Raw genomic sequence first — 20,047 nt, forward strand, 5'->3', positions numbered from 1 at the left:
TAATGACACTTGACTTTTGTTATGTCAAGAAGGACCACATAGAATCATAGAAAAATAAGGTTGGATAAGAACCCTCAACAGGACATTAAATATAGTTCCCTGCCCCAGACTATTTCTACCTTTCCCAAGAGAAGTTCCCACAGTCTGTTTTAAAGATCCCCAGTGGGGAAATTCAGAACCTCTCTAAGGAATGGACTCCAGTGCAGCCTTATCCCTACCACTACGAAGTTTTTTCCTGATATCCTATCTAACCTGAAATTTTCTTCCTGAAATTTAATACAAGCACTTCTTATCCTAGTAGTAGTACAGAAACAGAGACCAGATTCCTCTTCTCTGTGCAACAGTTTTTATCCACTCAAAACCCGCTACATGTCCACTACATCTTTTCAGTTGAGCTAAGAAACTGCCAAATGCTCCTTATCAGCTCTGCTCTATAGATCTAAGCTCATTCCCTTTTCACCTCCTTTAGACTCTCTCCAAATGATGCCTATATGTTGTCTGATACTACAATTTATAGATTTTTACAAGAGCACAATTATGTTGATCTCTGTTCCTCCATTATGCTCCCAAATCACTTTACGAAGAACTACCTCCTAAACCGTGATTCACAATGCTGTATTTGTACAGCTCGTTTTTCCTGAGTGCAGTATATTGTCCCTGCTGACTTTCATCCAATTTTTTCAGAGCATGTCTTCAATTTGTCAAGATCATTTTCATTCTAATCTTACCTTCCAAAATGTCTGCAGTCCCTCCCAACCTCATGTCATCCTCAGTGCAATAAGTATATTCTATCTGCCATCATCCAGAATGTTAATGAAACCTCCAAATAGCAAAAGACAGACTTATGTGGATCCCCGCTCTTTCTGTTCTGACAACGAGCCATTAATACCAACTCACTGAGCATGTTTTCCAAGCAGTTTTGCACCTATTCTGTGATTATTTTCACCTTAACCATGTTTCTCCTGCCAGCTTACAAAAATGTCCTGTGAGACTGTTAGAAAGCCTTCCTAAAATAAAGATGTATGACATCCACTCTTCTCTCCAATTCACATGGCTGTTACCCTGCCATAGATAATTATATTGGTTTGACATGGTTTATTCTTGACAAATCCATATTAGCTGCTACTCACTTCCTTGTTATCTTCCAGCTGCTTACAAATTTTTGTTTGTTTATTCACTACAGAATTCTTTCAGGGATAGAAGTTAAGCTTACTGGTATTCGAGCCATAATTCCCTGGCTTTTCTTGCCCTCTTATCCCTTTCTCCTTTTTAAACTTCTGCTGTTTTCCGGCCTCCCAGTTCCTCACCTGTAGGGATGGTTCACGGACTCTGGTGCGGGTAAAACCAAAGACCTTTATTGTTTACAAATTTGTGCTTATATAGATTCATTAGCTGTCCACGCGCTCAGGCTTGTTCCATGATTAGTTAATACTTTCTGTTCACGCGCCGCGGCTAAGCTTCTGATTGGTGCTGTTGAGCAAGACACACGTCTTCTGGCTTCGGTCTCATATCTGTGTTCCAAGTTATTTCAGTCTTCAGCTTCTTTTCTGCGCACCTGCTTTATCACTTATTTACTCCCTTATTCTATGTCTTTCAAGGCTATGTCTAATTGTTCAAGGCTGCTCACAACACTCCCTGCGAATTCCCACACTCACCCACCCTCCACAAGTTCTCAGAAATAATAAAATAGCTGAGATGATAGCTTCAGTCTGCTCATAAGTATCTCAGGATGAATATTCCAGCATTTCCCAGACTTTTTTGAATTGCAGTAATCCAAAGGATTGGGACAGGAATCAAATTTAGACATCACATTCAGCTTCCAGAAAGCAGTACAAAACTGAAAACAGTCACCTGGTTTTCAAAACAACATATGAGATAGATCACTCATGGAAACAGAGCTGAAGTCTCTTTTAGAACTGCTTTCTCACTATTTCCTGTAACTGCTTGCATATCCAGAAGTGACTCTTCCTCACAGCATTTCCAGGCTAAGGGAGATGTACTGCTCAGTGATAACTGCTATCTAACCTGTGAATGTCAGGACATCCACAGCCTTCTCCATTAGTTGTCTGGCTTCCTCTTGCAATATAAAGAACAGAACTTTTCGAGCTTCCTTTCTATTCAAGAAAGCAAACAGCACCTGATCACCCATCTGGCAGATTCAGTGGAGATCACTCTTAGAATTCTATTTTCCTAGTGATGTCTGGCCTTTCTGTCAATTTTATGATATACTGGAGGATGTCCTGACTGCTGGCATCCTGGCCTCCTGCAGGTTTCCTGTGGAAAGTTCAGTACTAACCAGGCCTCACTTCTGTACAGCAATTATAAGGTAAAAATCTTGTGGATAAATATAAAACTTTCCCTACAGCAAAGAGGAGTTGTGGTAGCTATGTTATGCAAATTCTTGTACTTATAGTCAGCCAATTTCACAATAATCTATAAAATCAGCTCTAGCTTACTCAAAAGGAATTACTAGCCAGAGGAAAGAAATCCCATAAAGGTCGACAGGCTGAGCCGTTCAATAAACTCTGATGCCTGCACTGGGACAAAGAATTGTCTAAACCTGAATGGCTCCAAATCTTAATACAGATAAGCCTTTGTCATTACTGAGTCACCAAGAGCCGAGGCTATTGGGTTCCCATCACTCTACTCTAGACCTTCATTAAAAGGTCACCTTCTTGCTCAAAATGGAGCTGGACAAACAGAAACACCGGAAAGCCTGTGAGAAATGAATCAACAGTCTAATTGCTTTGGATAACTGTCTGTATAACAATTCTAGACAAAATTAGGATTTCTTCTCAGAAATCACATGCCCTCTGAAAGTGAGGAGAGTCCAACTCCTGAAGACTGCTTCCCTTGGGCACTAATACTGGCCATCACCTCAGCGCGCTCTTCCACCCTTTTGACAGGATCCCATTTGGACTGAATTACTTCCCTTTTAGACTGATGCTGTATTTTTCTTGATTTTGGTTGGGGTCTAAACAACATCAGGCCTGGAAAAGCAAGATTTCTTCCATTTCTCTTCTCCCTGAGGAGTTTATACTAGAGACATATCACCATTAAGAGAGACTGTGAATAAATCCCAAAGGTAATACTAAAGCAGCACTGGTTGTTCAACTAGCATCAATAAATTAATGTGCCCTGTTAAAGAAGTCCTGTTACGTTGATTTTTCAAGCTTGGTCTTTGATTTCTTGCCTTTCTCAGAAATCCAATTACTCATTCTTATTTTTCCACTGCTGATGTAAGACAGTATCTCAAATCCCTTTTGTTCTTTTAAATCATATTTATTTCCTCTATTAGATATTGTGGTGAACTTTCAGCTCCAAAGTCTTTGAAGCTGATTTCTGACATTTTTGGGGCCTATCCATAGACAGATGGAAAGATGACCAAGAACCTCTTAGATCTTTCTATTACTCGGCAATTATTTTTCTTATCTATTTTCCTGGGCAGTTCCTACTTTAAAAAAGAAACCTTACAAAGAAGGATTTTAAATTGGCTGCCATGGTGACAAGGCAGACAGGTCTACATAAATACTCAGTCTATACCCTACTGAAAGTGTTAAAAAAAGGCCCTTAAAGAATGACTTTGGGAGAAGAAACAGATAAGTACTACATTTTATGGCAGTTAGCCATATTAGCCTTCTTTCAATGCCGCTTCCTTTCCCTTAGCTCCAGTGCAGACTGAGAATTACAAAAGGAAAATTTACTGTTGTGGAATAAATATAATCTGATCACGCGGTATGAAAGTATTTTTGTGTAGTCAAACATGCCTTGGTAATAAAAATAAAGAAAACACTCAGTAGCTAGTGTGTGAGGATATATAAAATATTCTAACAGCCAGAGCAATGGTTTGGAAATAATTTCTCTCTCCTGTCCTTGTGGAAGTACCTTTTGTATACTGGAGGTGCCCAAGAGTAAACTACAGTAGATTCGGGACAAAACCTATTTTCATCATATTTGTTCAATTCTTTGAAATTAATCTCAGATATAACAAAACAACCTGTCAAACTGCTTATAATGTATGGACTTACCGAGATAATTGGATTATATATACATTACATTCCAACCATACTGTGTGTCTTTCAAGCAACTAAAGAAGATCCATACTAAGGAAATCCATGTAATATACCACTTATTGGCAGAAAAAAGATATACTGGTTGGAGAAATCATCAGGGAGAAGCTGTGACAGCATAGTTGTAAAAAGATAAGTAATAATCACAAAGGAATACTGAGTGAGAAAATTGTTTAGGAAGAAGACAGTGTTCCCCGCAGGGAAAAAAAGTCTGGCAAAATAAAGACTATAAGAATGAGGGAAAAAAAGATTTATCATCAAACAACAACAAAAAAACTTTTCAGCCTTTGGAAGGAAGTCAGATTTTGCTGATTTCATGGATAGAATGAAAAACTCAGACCGCAGTTAGTTCACGTCAGTGAACAGTACTTCTGTTTGTCAGAGTTAACATTAGAAAATGACTGAGGAGGTGGAGAGACAGGAGGTCAGGCAGTGTGGGCGTCAAGAAGGATGGAAAGATAAAAGAACTTGCAGCAGTCAAAGAGGCAATGAGTGTCTGATGAGGCTGCCACGTCCTTTCAAATAAAAAAGAATAGCAAGATTTTAAGATGCCGTTTTCAAAAGACACTTGCCTCCCTTATAATAATAATTCAGAAGGCAGTAGACTTAAAAAGAGTGATTTCTAAAACTTCTGAAATAGATGAAGTCTTGACCTCAGTAATAAAACTCTACCCTTGCCACTTGCCATAGAATTCTGCATAATACGAGGCAAATCACCTAAAACTAAAGTTCTCACAGGTGGCCACTAATTGGATGCTTTTCATTTTCTAATCTTGACTTGGGAGCCTGGGATCTGGTTTGCAGAAATACTGAGTATTTACAGCTGTGGCTCAGTAAAGACTCTGAAGTTATTTAAGGCCAAGTACAGCCAACTTTGGCCACTCTCCATTGCCTGGAACAGAACCACCTGAGACAGACAGACAGACAGACTCAACTTCTGAGAGGAATGTTTAATCCTCATTATAAAGTTGAGAAACTGAACCTGAAATACAAAAGTAAAATATGTCTAGGCAATTTTCATGCTTTTGTGCTCTACTACATCTCAGCTAATAAACTCTCCTGGATTCAGAAGTGGCGTGTCGCCTCCTTTCTAACTATATTTTGGACCAATGTCTGCCTCTAAATTGTCCTCTTTTGGCACCAGAACTGTTATTTCTTTCTCTATATTTATTTTCCCAGTCCATGGTGGTTTTTCTTATCAATTCTGCAGCCAGCTCTTGGAAGGTCAGCCCTGACCTACGTGAAGAAGGCACAGCCTAACTCCAGCCAGGGCTTCTGCACTGCATTCCTCAAAAATTAAAAAAGGATCAGATATGTGTAAGTGTTCACAAGGTGTAACGATGAATATTACAGACAAGAAGAGGAAATAAGTGTTTTCAGAGTAGGAATGAACATTATGCCAAAAGTAAGGTATAAGTCCATATGTCAAGCAACAAAGAAAAAATATATTGTTCTTTGTATGAGCACCATTTGTCAGAATAAATGAGGCAGCACTTCTAGGGAAAAAGTGTTTTTCAATGTAACTGTAGTCCTCATACACAACCATGGGAGCCATTTAAAGTTACAAGTCTGGTTTGGAGATGGCAAAAGTGATTAATTACTTTCTGAAGGTGCCTATCCCAGGTACCTAAAAAGTAACTTAAATTAGATTTCTAATTTTTAAACAGCTAAAAATATATATACTTGATGATACTGAAAGACAAAGGAATTAAGGCTAGACGTTCAGCCTCAAGTCCAAAATTTCCTTAATTCTGCATACTTGACTTTTCCAACTTTAATCCACTTTAGACAGGTTTTTATTTTTATTTTATGTACTGGATATTTGACCCTTTTAACCTTTTCCTGTAATTCAGCCTTTCAACAACCTAAAATTGAGGTGTTTCCATAAACTTTCTTTTTTTTTTTAAATAATGCAGTATTCAGAGAGCAATCCAACATATGCAGAAGAAATTAGACAAAATTTTTATGAGCAACCTTAAAGTTATAAACTTAACTTTCCATATTGCAAACATTATTATGTCCCACTTCATCATTTTCTGCTGATTTCAGGGAAAAGCTGTATTCAGTGACACAAGCAATTATATGATGCCCAATCTTTCCTGTGTTGTCTATTCCACTTCTTGTTTTTCCAAACAACATAGGTAAGTCACAGAATCACAGATCTTCTCATTACCACAAACAAATTTTTCACAAAGATGTTTCTTCCCCCATGTCTATGGGAAACTGTAAAAAAATCTGTGCTATAAAGATTTTCTCTTAAAAAAGAGGAAAAGTCGGAATGAAATACCTCTTTTCCAGTCTGGGTCAAGATCAGCCCCATAGTTTACTATAGGATTGATTAAATAAACAAGAAAATATCCAAAAGTGATTTTCTTTCATTTAACAAAATACCATATAATGTCTAGCCTATTCTTAAGTAATTTTGTAAACTTTTTTGTATCTGCCACTTTTAATAACCTCATTTTATATTTGATAGATTATAGGCCCTAGTTTAGAAAAATCTTTAACACAAGAGTTTTGCAATAATCAGACTTTCTATTCAGCACAGTAGCAGACTAAGCAGTGTTTTGCTTTCTTATAATGTCTACTCTATTTATTTTATGTTCTGACAAATTCAGTACAGGAATAAAAGGATCCAATTTTGACTAAAGCAAAGGCTACAACTCCAGAGCTAACATTTTCCCGTCCAAAGAAACAGGGACAAAATGAAGAAATAGATGTAACAGACTCTCACACTGTAATGGTGGTCAAGCATACAGTCAAGCCCTCAATTCAACAGGACATGTAAGCATATACTTATCTGTGATTTTATGAGCCATCCCAGTGACAAGAGGCTATACTGTACTTCGAGTTAGTCTTGTGTTTAAGTATGTGCTAAATCAAAAATGTGATGTATACTCGATCACCAGTGTAAAATATTAATCATAAGTATTTTCCAAAGGCTGGGTAAAAAGGGTCTTCAAATCTGAGCATCAGGTCCCAGCAACCTCTTAATCCAGATAGGGCGTGAGATTCTAGGGGTAGTTCTGCCCTATACTTTAGGTGTGGGGCAGACGTTCTGGGAAAAGATAGAATATAGCGAAAGCTGATGAATCATCCGTGACCCGAATCAGCCGTAAGTGGCAATGCTCATCTTAAAGCCTCTTCTGCTCTCCTGCTCTCTCATCCTCCCACACACATACACACTCACTCACCCCCTAACTCAGACTGCAGCCAAATGCCACAATTTGTAATTTCTCTGTTGCAGTTAAAATTTGTATTTTTCATAATTCCTAACATTTTTATTTCCCCAATTTCTCTTAGCATATTTTGGTGGACTACGTTTAATCTATTAAGTCCATTTTACACCCGCTGACGCTAACTACAATTATACATATGCAATGAAAGAACAGCCCCACATCATGCCTGCACAGGCTAACTCACCCTGGCTGTGTGTCATCGGTCACGCAATGGTACGTAAAAGTTCCAAACATCTGCACTCCTAGGATCCCATACAGGAGGAGAAAGAACAGAAGGAAAATTGAAACGCTCCAGATTTGCTCTCCAGAACGCCTGGCAAAAAGATAAATATGACACTGAATGCACAGGCAATGTGAAGCCTCCTCTGAAAAGCTCCAGAATAGAAAATATGCTCACACAGAGTATTTCATCCTGCAGAAAACGTGTCCTTAAAACTGATCTCTCACTCTGTGCAGAGACAGAAAAAGGAGCCACGATTTTTTCTAAATCCTTAAGTTAGAGTAATTAAACCAGCTGTAAACTACAAAGAGTGGAACAAAAAAAAACCCAAATAAAATGTATAAAGTCTAGCTTTTGTAAAATAGTATCGAATGACTTATACGTGTAATGTAAGCATCTCTGTATACATACCAATACATGTACACTTTAACTGTAATGGTTAGGGCATGTGCTCATGTACATTTATTTATGAATATTACCCTACTAAGAGTGTTCACCTTGATTATTAAGTGCCTATATTAATGCAACAGAATTTACTGCCATTGGTTGAATATTGCTGGCTACAGCAATTATTAGCAAAATGCTTTAAGATTTATTTAAATATTTGACATTTTTGGTCATTTTCTAGGAAACTCAATGATTCCTTAAATATGGAAAATAGAAAGAATTTTTTGGCCAGAACTAAAACTCAGGAAGAAAATGCCCATTAAGCATGAAGGGTTATTTTCTGAGCTGCGTAGTCAGTCTTCTAAGTCAAAACTGAAATTTTCTCTGTTGTTCTTCAGATTTAGGCAGAAGTAAGCCTTACTTACTTCAAGATATTTGTTATCCTAGTTCTTGGCAGCTCAAAACGAAAATATATCCGGAATGCTCGAATCATAATGAGTGGTCGTGGAATCCGTAACATGCCCCAAGGTGACATCTGGTCAACTATTTCAGCAATTTCAAACACCTACAAACAAAAGAATCAGGAGTTTTTCTTGGTGACTCTGTCCTGTTCCTGTATTCATTTACAGAACTTTTAAAACGATGAATATTATACATGATTTTTATTTCCATTTTCAAACTTCTCTTGGTTTATGGTTCATTTTAACCACATTTTTTAAGAGAAAAGTCTTAGTAAATCCTTTAATCCATTTCTAAGTTACCCTAATGAAATTCTAAAAATATACTCTGCCTATGTTCATAATGCTTCTGTCTCAAACAACTCAAGAAGACTCTGCAAGCTTGTGTCAGCTGCCTGCTTCTGTGCTAGTCCTACCCCACAAGTTTCCCACAACTTCGTTAAAAGTGAATAATTTACATTTCCAAATATGAAAATCAGTATCTGCTAATGTTGCACACCACTAAGGTTTTTACTATGATATAAAAGTACATACAGACAGATTGCCTTATGAGTTTTGAAACATGCTTATAAATTCCCCATTTAACTCCTAGTGCATGAGAAAACTGTACATGTTCTTCTCCTAGGCTCCACCTAAGACAGAAATTGCAGCCAAGCCACAGAACAGGGAACCACTTCCTTAATACATTCACAGGTTAGGCACTCCATAAAGGCTATTTAGCTTAATGACTGGGTGAAAATGTCTTGTTTTAATCCTTGTCTCTCACTCTCTGTGTGTAACTGCTTAATTAAATATTTGCTCAAAGTACTAAGAAAATGGAGGGGGAACCTGGCAACACATAAGCTAGGTAATCTATGGTGCTTATCTGTAATGATCAACCTTCTTTCTACATGTGTACATGATGTACCAAAGTTTCCCCTGTGTATAAAGCAGAAAATTACAACGTGTCTTAAATTTTTCAGAAGTGGATAAGTTGTGCCTAACAGCAATTGCTACAGAACTTTTACAATCCTTACACTATTGCAGGCCCAGTCTCAGAGTCTTCAATCTGTTCTTACCCAAAAAACTGGCTATGGTTAAGGACTGATTGGTTTGCAGGACACAATTTGACCTGTACCTTAACACTCTACACTTCTCTGCAACATGCCCAAGTTCCCTTCTTTACGAAAATTCATCAAATTGTTTCCAAATGTATTTATTATTATTTTTTCCATTGTGCTTTAACCTGAATTTTGGAAAAGGTTTCGTTAGGTATGGGCCATATTACATGAAGCCCCTCCATTCACCATACCAATACACCTACAGCATGGCAAACATCTACCATTGGAATCATTCTCCCTTTAGTTGCCTAAGCTAGTCACCATGGCATCCTATTAGACTCAATGGAAGGAGATAAGCACGACTGTCATATGGAGTAAGAGCTAAATGGCTCTCTGAAGATCCTTCTCTCTCCTTTTGACTATACAGAGGGTTTATAGCAACAAGCTTCAGATTAACGTACAACTTCTCAATAAGAAAAATTAAACAAGATAAATTCTATGACTAATGTAGATATGCTGCAATGTGTAATTATGGAGCTATTGAATTCAGCAGGTTTTTAAAAACAATTTTACCCATGTACAGCTATCCTTCCACAACTCGTAATTATATGGTTGTGCCATATATTTTTCACAATTAAGGAACTATTCATTGAAAAAGGTAAGTGAAATAATTACCTGTAAAACCAGTGACACCCAAAGACAAAAGACCATGAATCCATCAAACACACACCAACGATCCTTTACATAGGAGCTATCACCCTACAAGAGAGAGAAAAGCTAAGAGGTTAACTGTTGTTTTACTGTCAGGATTTACAAGTATCATAAAAGTTCTTGGAAGAAGGAAAAGTCTTCTCTGTACCACTTTTAAAACGACTCTTTTGAAAGACTCCAAAAGCCTAGTATCTGGACTAGAATATGCTGGAAACATATAAACACATTTTCTGCGTGAATAGATAGTAGCTTCATTCTTGTGCGGTACTTCTCCTCAGCTTGTGTCAAAAAGAACTTATAAAGAAACCTATTATTTACACTTTGATGTAAATAAAAAAACACAAAAAATGAACATCAGACTCACTTTTCCACTGTATTGCCCATTACAAAATACTTGCACAGGAAGGTAAGTGTAAAATGCTAGCAATCTAGTATCGTGCTGTTCAATTACTTCAATATTGTTTAATAGCTTCAATTAAATCAGTATCATTTTACATTCATTTTTTCTTAAGTGTTCAATCATTTTTCATGCTCTAGAAAAGTCTTGCCATTTCATAATGTTACTAGACAGTAACCACCATCTCATCACAGTGTAGGCTTTCAAGTTTCTTTGGACATTTCCTGAGCAACTCTTTACCATCTCAAAATGACTATTCTTTGGACTTCATTAATAATATGCATGGTGACCTTTTCAACATTGATATTACCGGCACTCCATTAATTATCTAGCACAAGGATTCAGAGCATACCTTTGCACTACTGAGTACAAGAAATTCAGGAAAGAAAACTGAGCACTGGATCCTTGATGACCCATATGCCTTCCTACCTGTTCTCTGGCTCTGCTTCAGACTTCTTCAACTAGCTCTCTAAAATAACACCTGAGCACGGTTTTGGTGATAGCCCAATCCAGAGATCACTCCTAAAAGGCAGCATAGAGAAGACTGTATCCAAGCCCAGTTTCCTCTATACTACAATATTGTCAACCATTTCTCCAGTTTGCATGCTTAGACATCCTCATGTCTCACACCATTCCCAAGGACATGCAACACAGGCCCTCCACTGCAAGCTTTAAAAACACTTTTTTGGTGGGCTGCTAAAGCCTCACACTTTACTTCAACCACTGAACTGAAAACAATCTACTTTTATTAGGCAGATTACGGCTGAGAGTTAGATAGTTTTGTGTATCACATGCAGCGTAGAGGAAGCTGGGGACCAAATGCATATAGATAGATGCAGCTTGTTGGAAGGGAGACTAGACAAGACTAGACCTAAGGAAAGTGGATATCCCAGTTTCACGTAAAAACATATGCAGAGACATTGGCAGTGTATCTCAGGGCACATAAACACCCCTTTCCAAATGAGATTTCTCCCAACAGATCGAACATACCCGCCCTGCCTTATACATTCTCTGGTTCCTTTCCTCTGTTTAATGTTCTTCCAGATACAAACAACTACAGTGTTTGACATCCACTTTTCACAGGTACAACTAGGGAAAAAATTATTGTCACGTCTCAAGAATCTTGAAGACATTACTGGACTTTGGCTTGTTATGTGATTCCTGGCTTGATACACATTGTTTCTTATCTCAGTGATAGTTATTTCAGTCAACCTGTATTTGTTTCTAAATGTCTCAGCATTTTCATTGATTCTAAAAGCACACACAAGACGTTTTGTTTTAATCTAATATTTTCAATGACATACACTATCCTAAAAATGATTTATCATTCCTTTCAGTAGGTGACAGCAAGATATATTGTGTAAATAAAGACAAAATATGTTTTTTTTAAAAAAGCTTTATTTCAGTCACAAAAATTCTTCAGGGCAGAAGTGAACAAAGGATATAAGGAAAATACAGTAAGTGATTTTCAAATCAGAAATAAAAGACAGAGAACTTCAATGTTATTTTCAGATGGAGGATTTTCTAACACATAAGGGTGTTAAAGTTCTCAATCCAAGAATTAAGAGAAGGAAGACTGCAAATCAGGGAAGCAACAGAACAGGAACTTTTGCATCATATTTTTAACCTGTCCTTCCTGAAGAAAGTAGACTTAGTTCCCTAAGTAAAGTCTGAGCTAATCAGTAACTCTTCACTCAGGGCTGAGCAAACTCAGCTGTTTCAGTGGTTATGTTCAGTAACTGTGAAGCAGATACATGTTACTTCTCTGTGGAGATCAGCTGCCAACACCCTAAATCTCTCACCCTCTCTCCCCTCTCCCCCTGGTTCCCTCTTAGTGAACAAATCTCCAGTGAGATTTGTATCAACATGCACCGAGTCCTTCAATTGTGGCTCTGAACAAAGATGCTGATTGGTCTTTCTCTCGCTGAAGAACTCTTTGAAACTTACTTTTCTTCTCTCAAGCACCCTTTGTCTAAAGCAACAAGTTTTCCCTGAGTTGTGCTGTACAGACCTGAGCATGAACTTGTGCTGGAGTTCCTGTGTTCACCCTCCTCTGAATAACCCATCAAGTACTCACTAAAAGCCAAATCTTTTTTTAGAAATGGCTTTTTCTCTCCACAATACGTGTGGCATGATTGAAGCAGCTCTGCTGTTTTCTCCTTACAAAGGAAGATGTCGTGACCCTTTCCAGTCTTCTCACCAGTCAGGCTGCTCTACCACCTCACTTCTGTCATTGTCACATCAGGCCAGCTTCCACTGCTACATCCCCCCTGTCAGGGAGGCTTTCAGGGGATCACCCACAGACACTTAGGGCACCTGAATTACTTCTGTAGAAACTACTCATTTTGGGGGAGGTTCTGACCCTTTCCGCTTTGCATGTAGGGAGGCTTTGGCTAAATCCTTTTCATGTTTGTCATTTGGCTGGCAGTGGACATGGTGGGAAATCTTTAATGCGTTTATACTGTGTATTGGCATATGGGATGTTATTTGCTGTTGGAAGCATTTTTAAGGCAGGACCACATCCTGCTTAATGCAAAAATCAGAATATATGTTTTAGTATGAATCTTGATATTGACTTCTAGCGCTGCTTCCATGAAAAACCTAACTCTGACTAAACACAGGCTAGCACTCACATATTAATAGCAATGAACAGTGAGTTTCATTCACATTTGAAAAAAAAGCCTTGGGCTGAAATTCCACGCTCACAGTCAATGGCATCCTGTTCTTAGACTTGGAAAGGAATACAGACACATGAAATTTAAATACATCTGGTGACATCTTACCTAAAATAGCTGAAGTATTGCAATCTGTTAATCCCTCACCCTTTTTTCATTATGTCTGCTGAAATTTGAGAATTATTGATGAGGTTTGTTTTAGCATTTTTTTGTGAATGCACTATCCCAGCCCATTTACATTATGGTTTATAAGTCTTTGAAACGTGATTTAAACATTTGCAAAAGATGAAGGATTAGTACTGTAGACTAGAAGCCTCATGCTGAGACTACTCCAAACCTCTTGAAGTCGTTACAGTTGCTGACTCCCTACTGCCTACAGTGGACAGTGGATTCTTTAATGTGCACAGCAAGTCCTGAAAGCTTCTCCAGCAACATGACCTACAGTCTACCTAGACAACAAGACCATTTGCTTCTGACAGAGCAGTGGATGCCAGTCCATTTACATAGTCCATGACTGCAGGCTTGGGACAGCCTTTGGAAGGCTTTTGCGCAGTAAACCATGCCCTGACTTAATGCCAAACTAAGGCAAACTAAGGGGCACTGCTCGAACACAGTGGACTAGCTAACTAAGAGCTATTAAACACAATGCATTTTAAGATACATAAAAAATCTAAAGTCCAAAGCAGCAATACTGCTTAGCTGTTAAATGGATCAATCTTTTCTTTGTTAATTAGAGGCCTTTTCATTATTTTGTAATACCCTTCCTAGTCTCCCCAAACAGTTTCTCCTAATATGCTTCCGTCTTTTCCCTCAGTATTTATTTACGACAGGTCAGCATCACTGTTAGGCTAGTACACAACCATGGAAATGGCTTTCTTGGTAAACCGCACATGTGGAATGGATCAAAAGTCTGCCGCTCTCTCAGAGATGCTAATCTGAATTAATCTGAAATTTGACATCCCAAAAGAACAGACAAGCTTGACATAATGGTCTGTAATTAAAATATTCTTTGCCCTGTAAGAACTTAACTTAATTTTCTATGGCAATGTTGCTATAACTAAGGAAGAATACCTCAAGTTCAACATAAGATCTTAGTGTTTCTTTACCTATTCGAAAATAGGACCAACAAATAAATCTCCTCCCTTCTCCCTACATTCTCCTTATTTCACCAGTTTTTGCCTAATTTTAGCACCATTACATTAACTGAGTACAATGTATTAGCTCATTTCTTCTTTTTTTATTTTCACATGCAATACTAATACCCCCATAACAGCGCTGAGATGCCAGAAGATACACTTTCTCAATTGCTACCAGCACATTAAACACCAATTGCCAGTATTAGGTGCCCTAAACAGTCGTTACACAAGTTCACAAAAACCCCCAATTTTGTAAGACCTAATTAATTGGAAATGTGAGCCAATACAAAATACAGACAGAACCACAGACAGAAGTAATAACACCTGAGGTAGTCACTCCATGAAAGCCATTACAGTTTAACTTACACCAGAAGGGAAGACTAGCCAGACTGTAATTTTTTAAGAAAAGTTTATTCCATTATCAACCTTGCTGAAAACAAAATACTCTACGAAATCAACATCCGAATTGCATAAAGCAATCTGCTAGAAGATTGATTATGTCTGCTAATTTTGTTATAAAATTTCAGTATCTCATTGGTAAGGTCGACAGCTTAGCTAGATGATGCCCTGCTTATCTCTTAACATCTCAGGAACACCTCAGGATGAACAGCAAATCCCTGCAAGTGAAAAGCCTCCTCTCCCTCCTTGCTTGCCTTCGGGAATTTCTTCTTCTCTCTCATCCCTGACTACAACCTGTTCTCTGAATCCTTCCCTGCTGCCTCTTTCCAGCCGCCTCTGTGGGAAAGCTAAATAAAAGAAGTGATATGATATTTGCTCTGAGTAATCAGATTTATCATCATCTGCTCTGGAAAGGAGTCCTGTAGTCTTGGGCCTGTCATTAGGAGAACCTTAGTCTCCCACTCTTCCTCACAGTCTCTGACAAACAGGATAGCTGAAAGATGGTACAAATGCGAAGAGACCAGCAAGCTCAGTAACAACCAGCTACTTTCCTATTCTATTATGGTCACTGGATCCTGCATGTCGTGGTGGTAAATAAAGCATATCAACAACTCTACTAAATTCTTCAGATCACCCTGTGGGCTACTTTGCATAGCACTACAAATAAGTATTAAGGGGTGGAGGCTGACATTTACTGGCATTTTAGGAGCAGCATCAATGCACAGGAGGAAATAGAAGGAATACAGGGAATCAGAATTCGGGAGTATCAATTTTTCCCCCTCCACTATGCTCATTATAAGGCAAAAAAAGCAAGCTAGAAGAGAGGGCACAGCTGAGTTAGTTAGGGAAACAAGACTCACCCTCCCTCCCCCATTCCCTTACTCCACACAAACACCACAGGGCACAAAGGTGGGAGCGGGACAGAAAATGAAATCAGAGCTCAAGGAAGCACCTTGCCTAGCCTCTCCCTCCCCCCTGCAAATGCAGAGAAAGATCTACATACACACACAGAGGGTATGTGTCTCCTACCCAGTCACACATATGCATACATGCCTTATGTTTCTGGCTCAACTTCAAACTTTCCCTATTTCTTTAAAAACCTGCAGATTACAGGTCTGTTTACTAGCAGAATGATGTGGAGAATCCAGCCCAGCCCCCAACCTGTCAAATACTTTCAACATTTTCCTCATACAGAAAAGAAAATGAAGAGATACAGCCTAATCAAGAAGAAAAGCTGCCTCTGACTTCTGTTCTCAATTATCCTCTTCTGTCCACCCAAAATAAAACTATTTCTCAGATGTGCTCATGTGTCAAACATTAGCCCTCTTCTTCCGTCTTCAGAGCTTTGCAACTCCTCAGCTGCCCCGGGGACCGACTGAAGCGGGACCTCAGACAGACAGACAACTCTCAGCCGCACTACCTACTTGAAGTCCATCTTCGACTCTGTGTGACATAAAAAAATTCAACCTGAAGCATTTTATTACGCAACAACCAGCAAATTATATACTAGCCATCTTTTAATGCAAAGTACTTCTGTAACTGTAAAATGATGATCCATGCAGGAAACGAAGGAAATCGTGGATTGCTTAGCTAAGACCATGTTAATAACCAAAGAAAAACTGGCATATTTTAAAATGGGTGGTCACCTCCAAGTTAGCCCTCTGCAACAGTGATAGTATCACTTCAAAATGAACCAACATTTTTTTTTTAATAAAGTCTGTATTGGGGGGGGGGGGAAAACCAATAAGGGGGGGAACGACATAGCTTCTCATTTCTGTATGTCTTCTTTTTCTCATAAAGTGTCTTCATTCACAGTGAAGAAACTTACTTAAAATATATTCACATAACAGCAATTGATCTGTAACGGCCAATGGAATTAGAATTGCTGTGTGAAGCTTAACTCTAAACGGTTATAGCGGGTGTAATATCACTTTATCGTCACTGAGTTAAACAAGTTCAATTTGTAACTACTCATGTATTGTATTGAACTGCTCCATCATCAGATGCTTCCAAGTAACACATTACATAGTGCATAAATTTATCTTTGTCATAACATGTAATGTAATATTTATAGTAATCTTGTAGTCTATGCTAGAAAAATGTTGGAAAAATCACTTGATGTTACAGCACACAAAACAAAGTTACTCTATTTATAATTAAACCAATGAAACACAGCTCTTGCTGGTCCTTTGGATTAGAGGGTGATTCCATGCATGTTACAGACACACAACACACATAATTCCAATCTATCATTTCAAAAAGCTATAATCACTACAGAACCACTACTTCATCATTTGCAATAATTAAAAAAAATAGATTTTTAAGTGAATTTGTTGAGATTTTCAGATTATTTTAGGAATTACCAGTGAAGATGTAATGTATTTCATTCATTGAAGAACAGTCTCAAATGTATTTTTAAGGCACACTAGATTTTTTATTTTATGTAATTAACTTCATCAAACTTAGTAGTTCATGTTTCATATTGTAATGGGAGGTTTTTAAACTATAGTATTCACCATCTCATTTACTGTTTCTAACAGAAAAAAAAAAAACCACCAAAAAGCCTGTAAAGGAAGAAACAATCCCGGCCATGAAGTGAGAATCAAGATTTTCAAACAGACAAACAAGGACCATTTTACTTGCTAAAAATCCTATAACAGTGTTTGCTGTAAAATAAGGGGGGGGGGGAATTGGGAGGAGTCAAAAAATGGTGTTTTAAACCAAATCTGTTAAAGAAAATTTAAAAACAAAACAGAAACAAACATGAAAACATTACACAACACTCCCTTCCTCAAGTACAAAAAGCATCAAGGGGAATAACCATTTCCACAAAATGATGGAAAGGAATGCTGCAACACACCTCCTGTATCAGCCAAATCACTGTAGAGCATCTCAGTTCAGCTGAGTGACAAGTAATTCAGATTGTCCACTATTCAGAGCTGCCAGGCACAGCCTTCATATATAGTTAATAGAGGACAGATGCTAATACCTTCTTATCAATACCCAACAGTAGGTATGGCTACAGAACATGTAGGGAAGGGAGCTTTGCTGGTGTATTACACTGCTGCTTTCTTGATACACTGCTTTACCGCTGCAGTTGGGTGCCAACGTGCCCTGCAGAGAGATTTTATGGGTTACTACACTGAAAGCCTGAATTTCATTTCCCTCTCCATCTGCTCATGAGCCAACTGTATTCAGTGCCATAAGTATTGCCTTACTAGTTGACTTGGCTCCCTTGGATGGCTTAAGGGTTCAGCAAATCTAAAAATGGCTGATCAGGAGGAGGATTAATAGGATCCCCCTACCTGGAACAGCACTCACTGTTTCCAGGAAGTGCACAGGAAAAAAATCTTCACCGTGAGAACAATTAAACATTGGAACACGTTGCCCAGAGAAGTGCTAGCATCTCCCTTGCTAGAAATACTCAAGACTTAGCTTGATAGGACCCTGGATAACTAAATTAAGGCCCTGATTTGAGTAAGAGGTTGGTCCAGACCATCTCCACAGGTCCCTTCCAATCCAGACTTTTCTCTGGTTGTGTGCATCTAAGACAATCTCCTCAAGATGCCAGCTCCTTGGGGTAGACTCCACTTCTACATCTAGTTCCACACGCATGGACGTCTGCTCGTGCTTGGAAGTACTCTATAGCCTTGAGAAGGTGATGTGTGTTAAATGCTGCTGTGCTTCATCCAGCAGTATTCTGCCCTCCCCCAGCTCCAGTGTTTATGGTGGATGCAATGGGCGGATTTGGATCCAAATGTTTCAAGGTGAAAGCTTTCACTCCAAAGCATCAAATATTGCCTGGAGATTGAATAGGGAGATTTGATAGGCAAACTGTCTCATCTAACATGACAAAACTCAGATTAATGATCATCATTCACAGCTCTCCTTCAACAGAAAAAAGCCACAATGATGAAAGTTGGAATAGATAAGAAGGAGGCACTTTTCAGAAAGAGGATTTTATTATTTGGTAATTAGCATTATTAAAAGCTGGAGAATCCATTTGATACTGCAGAGACCAGGAAAAGTTTATTGAAACAACAATCTTAGCATAGCTGTAAGAAAGCAATATTTATATTAGTGGTGGAGAACACAATACTCCGAAATGCAATTTTACATTCAGCTTACTGCCTTAAAAATCCCACACAAATTTTGTCATTTTCATGAAAATACAGCTGCACAGAAATGTTCTTATTCCCTTCCACAGGGATTTGGATGTCATTAAGATTTCTTCATCTTGATGTCTTGTTTTATGCTCTCAAATTAAGACAGAAGACAACATGGGCATAAAATAAAATTTAAAAAAAGATATTGTTTAATTATAGCAGACTTCCCTGAAAATGCAAGTTTCAACACAGAAAGGCAAATTAGGGATGAAGTTCCTTCTCTTCCTACCTGAATACATAACATGTTATACAATATGTTGATTTCACTGCTATCCCAGTATTTGTGTCATTTTACCCTGACATGAAGCAATATATTAAAAATATCCCTCGATAATAACTGCTTTCATGAAGAAAAACAGTAATCCTTGAAAGTGCTATTAGAAAGGGAAAAAACTGACATTACCAAAAAGTAAAGTTTTATTCATCTAATCGATCTGTATATTGAAAGAGCAATTTCTAAATGCATTATGAAAGTCAGTACATATTGTATATTTTTTCTTAGCAACTTAAAGGTTAAATTTTGATCACCATGGTAAGTCACTAAGTATTATATGGACACATACTTCAATCCATGCCCGAAAATAACTTCTCACTAAAAATTTCTGTGACCCATTGACTGATTAGAAACATTACCGTTTTTATTTTAGAAATACTGCCTATGTAAGTTCACTAAGTAATTTAAATGCCTTTGATTTTCTAATACTCTAATGCAAAAATGGTGCAAAAAGCCCCACTGTGTAATATGAGTCATTACTTTCCTGTAATAAACACTCCAACAAAACCAGGCACAAGTAACCATAGAAACAGTTGCGTATATTCTAGTGCCATGGTCTCTAACCTTCCCTGGCCCACAGGCAGTAACACCCAACTAGCAGCATGCTGCAGGCAACTTCGTATTTGTCTTCCTCATGATAATCAGTTTTAATTTTTTTAATTTCCTGTGACTGGAAACAGCATCGGAGCATTTCACTAGCAACATGATCCCAGTAGGCTGGGAACAGATGTCCTTGCGATGGACATACACGCTTAGCAAAACAGCAACAGACAAACACAGGAAAAGGCGAGACAGAAGAATCAACTTTTGTAGACTGAATGCCTTATTCAAACAATGGATATCAATACTGTTTGCTATGAAATAATATTTAAAAC

The 20,047-nt window shown here is 38.1% G+C and overlaps 1 protein-coding gene across 1 annotated transcript in view; it reads right to left on the reverse strand.

The window, feature by feature from the left end:
- Positions 1 to 20,047, reverse strand: part of NALCN (sodium leak channel, non-selective) — a 260,771-nt gene that overhangs the window by 218,169 nt on the left and 22,555 nt on the right. Inside the window, exons 4-6 of the mRNA XM_050903338.1 lie at positions 10,090 to 10,173; positions 8,342 to 8,481; positions 7,494 to 7,622 (exon numbers count right to left, since the gene is read on the reverse strand). Coding sequence (XP_050759295.1) covers positions 7,494 to 7,622; positions 8,342 to 8,481; positions 10,090 to 10,173 — 353 coding nt within the window. The remainder of the gene's footprint in view (positions 1 to 7,493; positions 7,623 to 8,341; positions 8,482 to 10,089; positions 10,174 to 20,047) is intronic.

The sequence above is a fragment of the Gymnogyps californianus genome, chromosome 1, assembly GCF_018139145.2.
Source record: "Gymnogyps californianus isolate 813 chromosome 1, ASM1813914v2, whole genome shotgun sequence".
Classification (NCBI taxonomy): domain Eukaryota; kingdom Metazoa; phylum Chordata; class Aves; order Accipitriformes; family Cathartidae; genus Gymnogyps; species Gymnogyps californianus.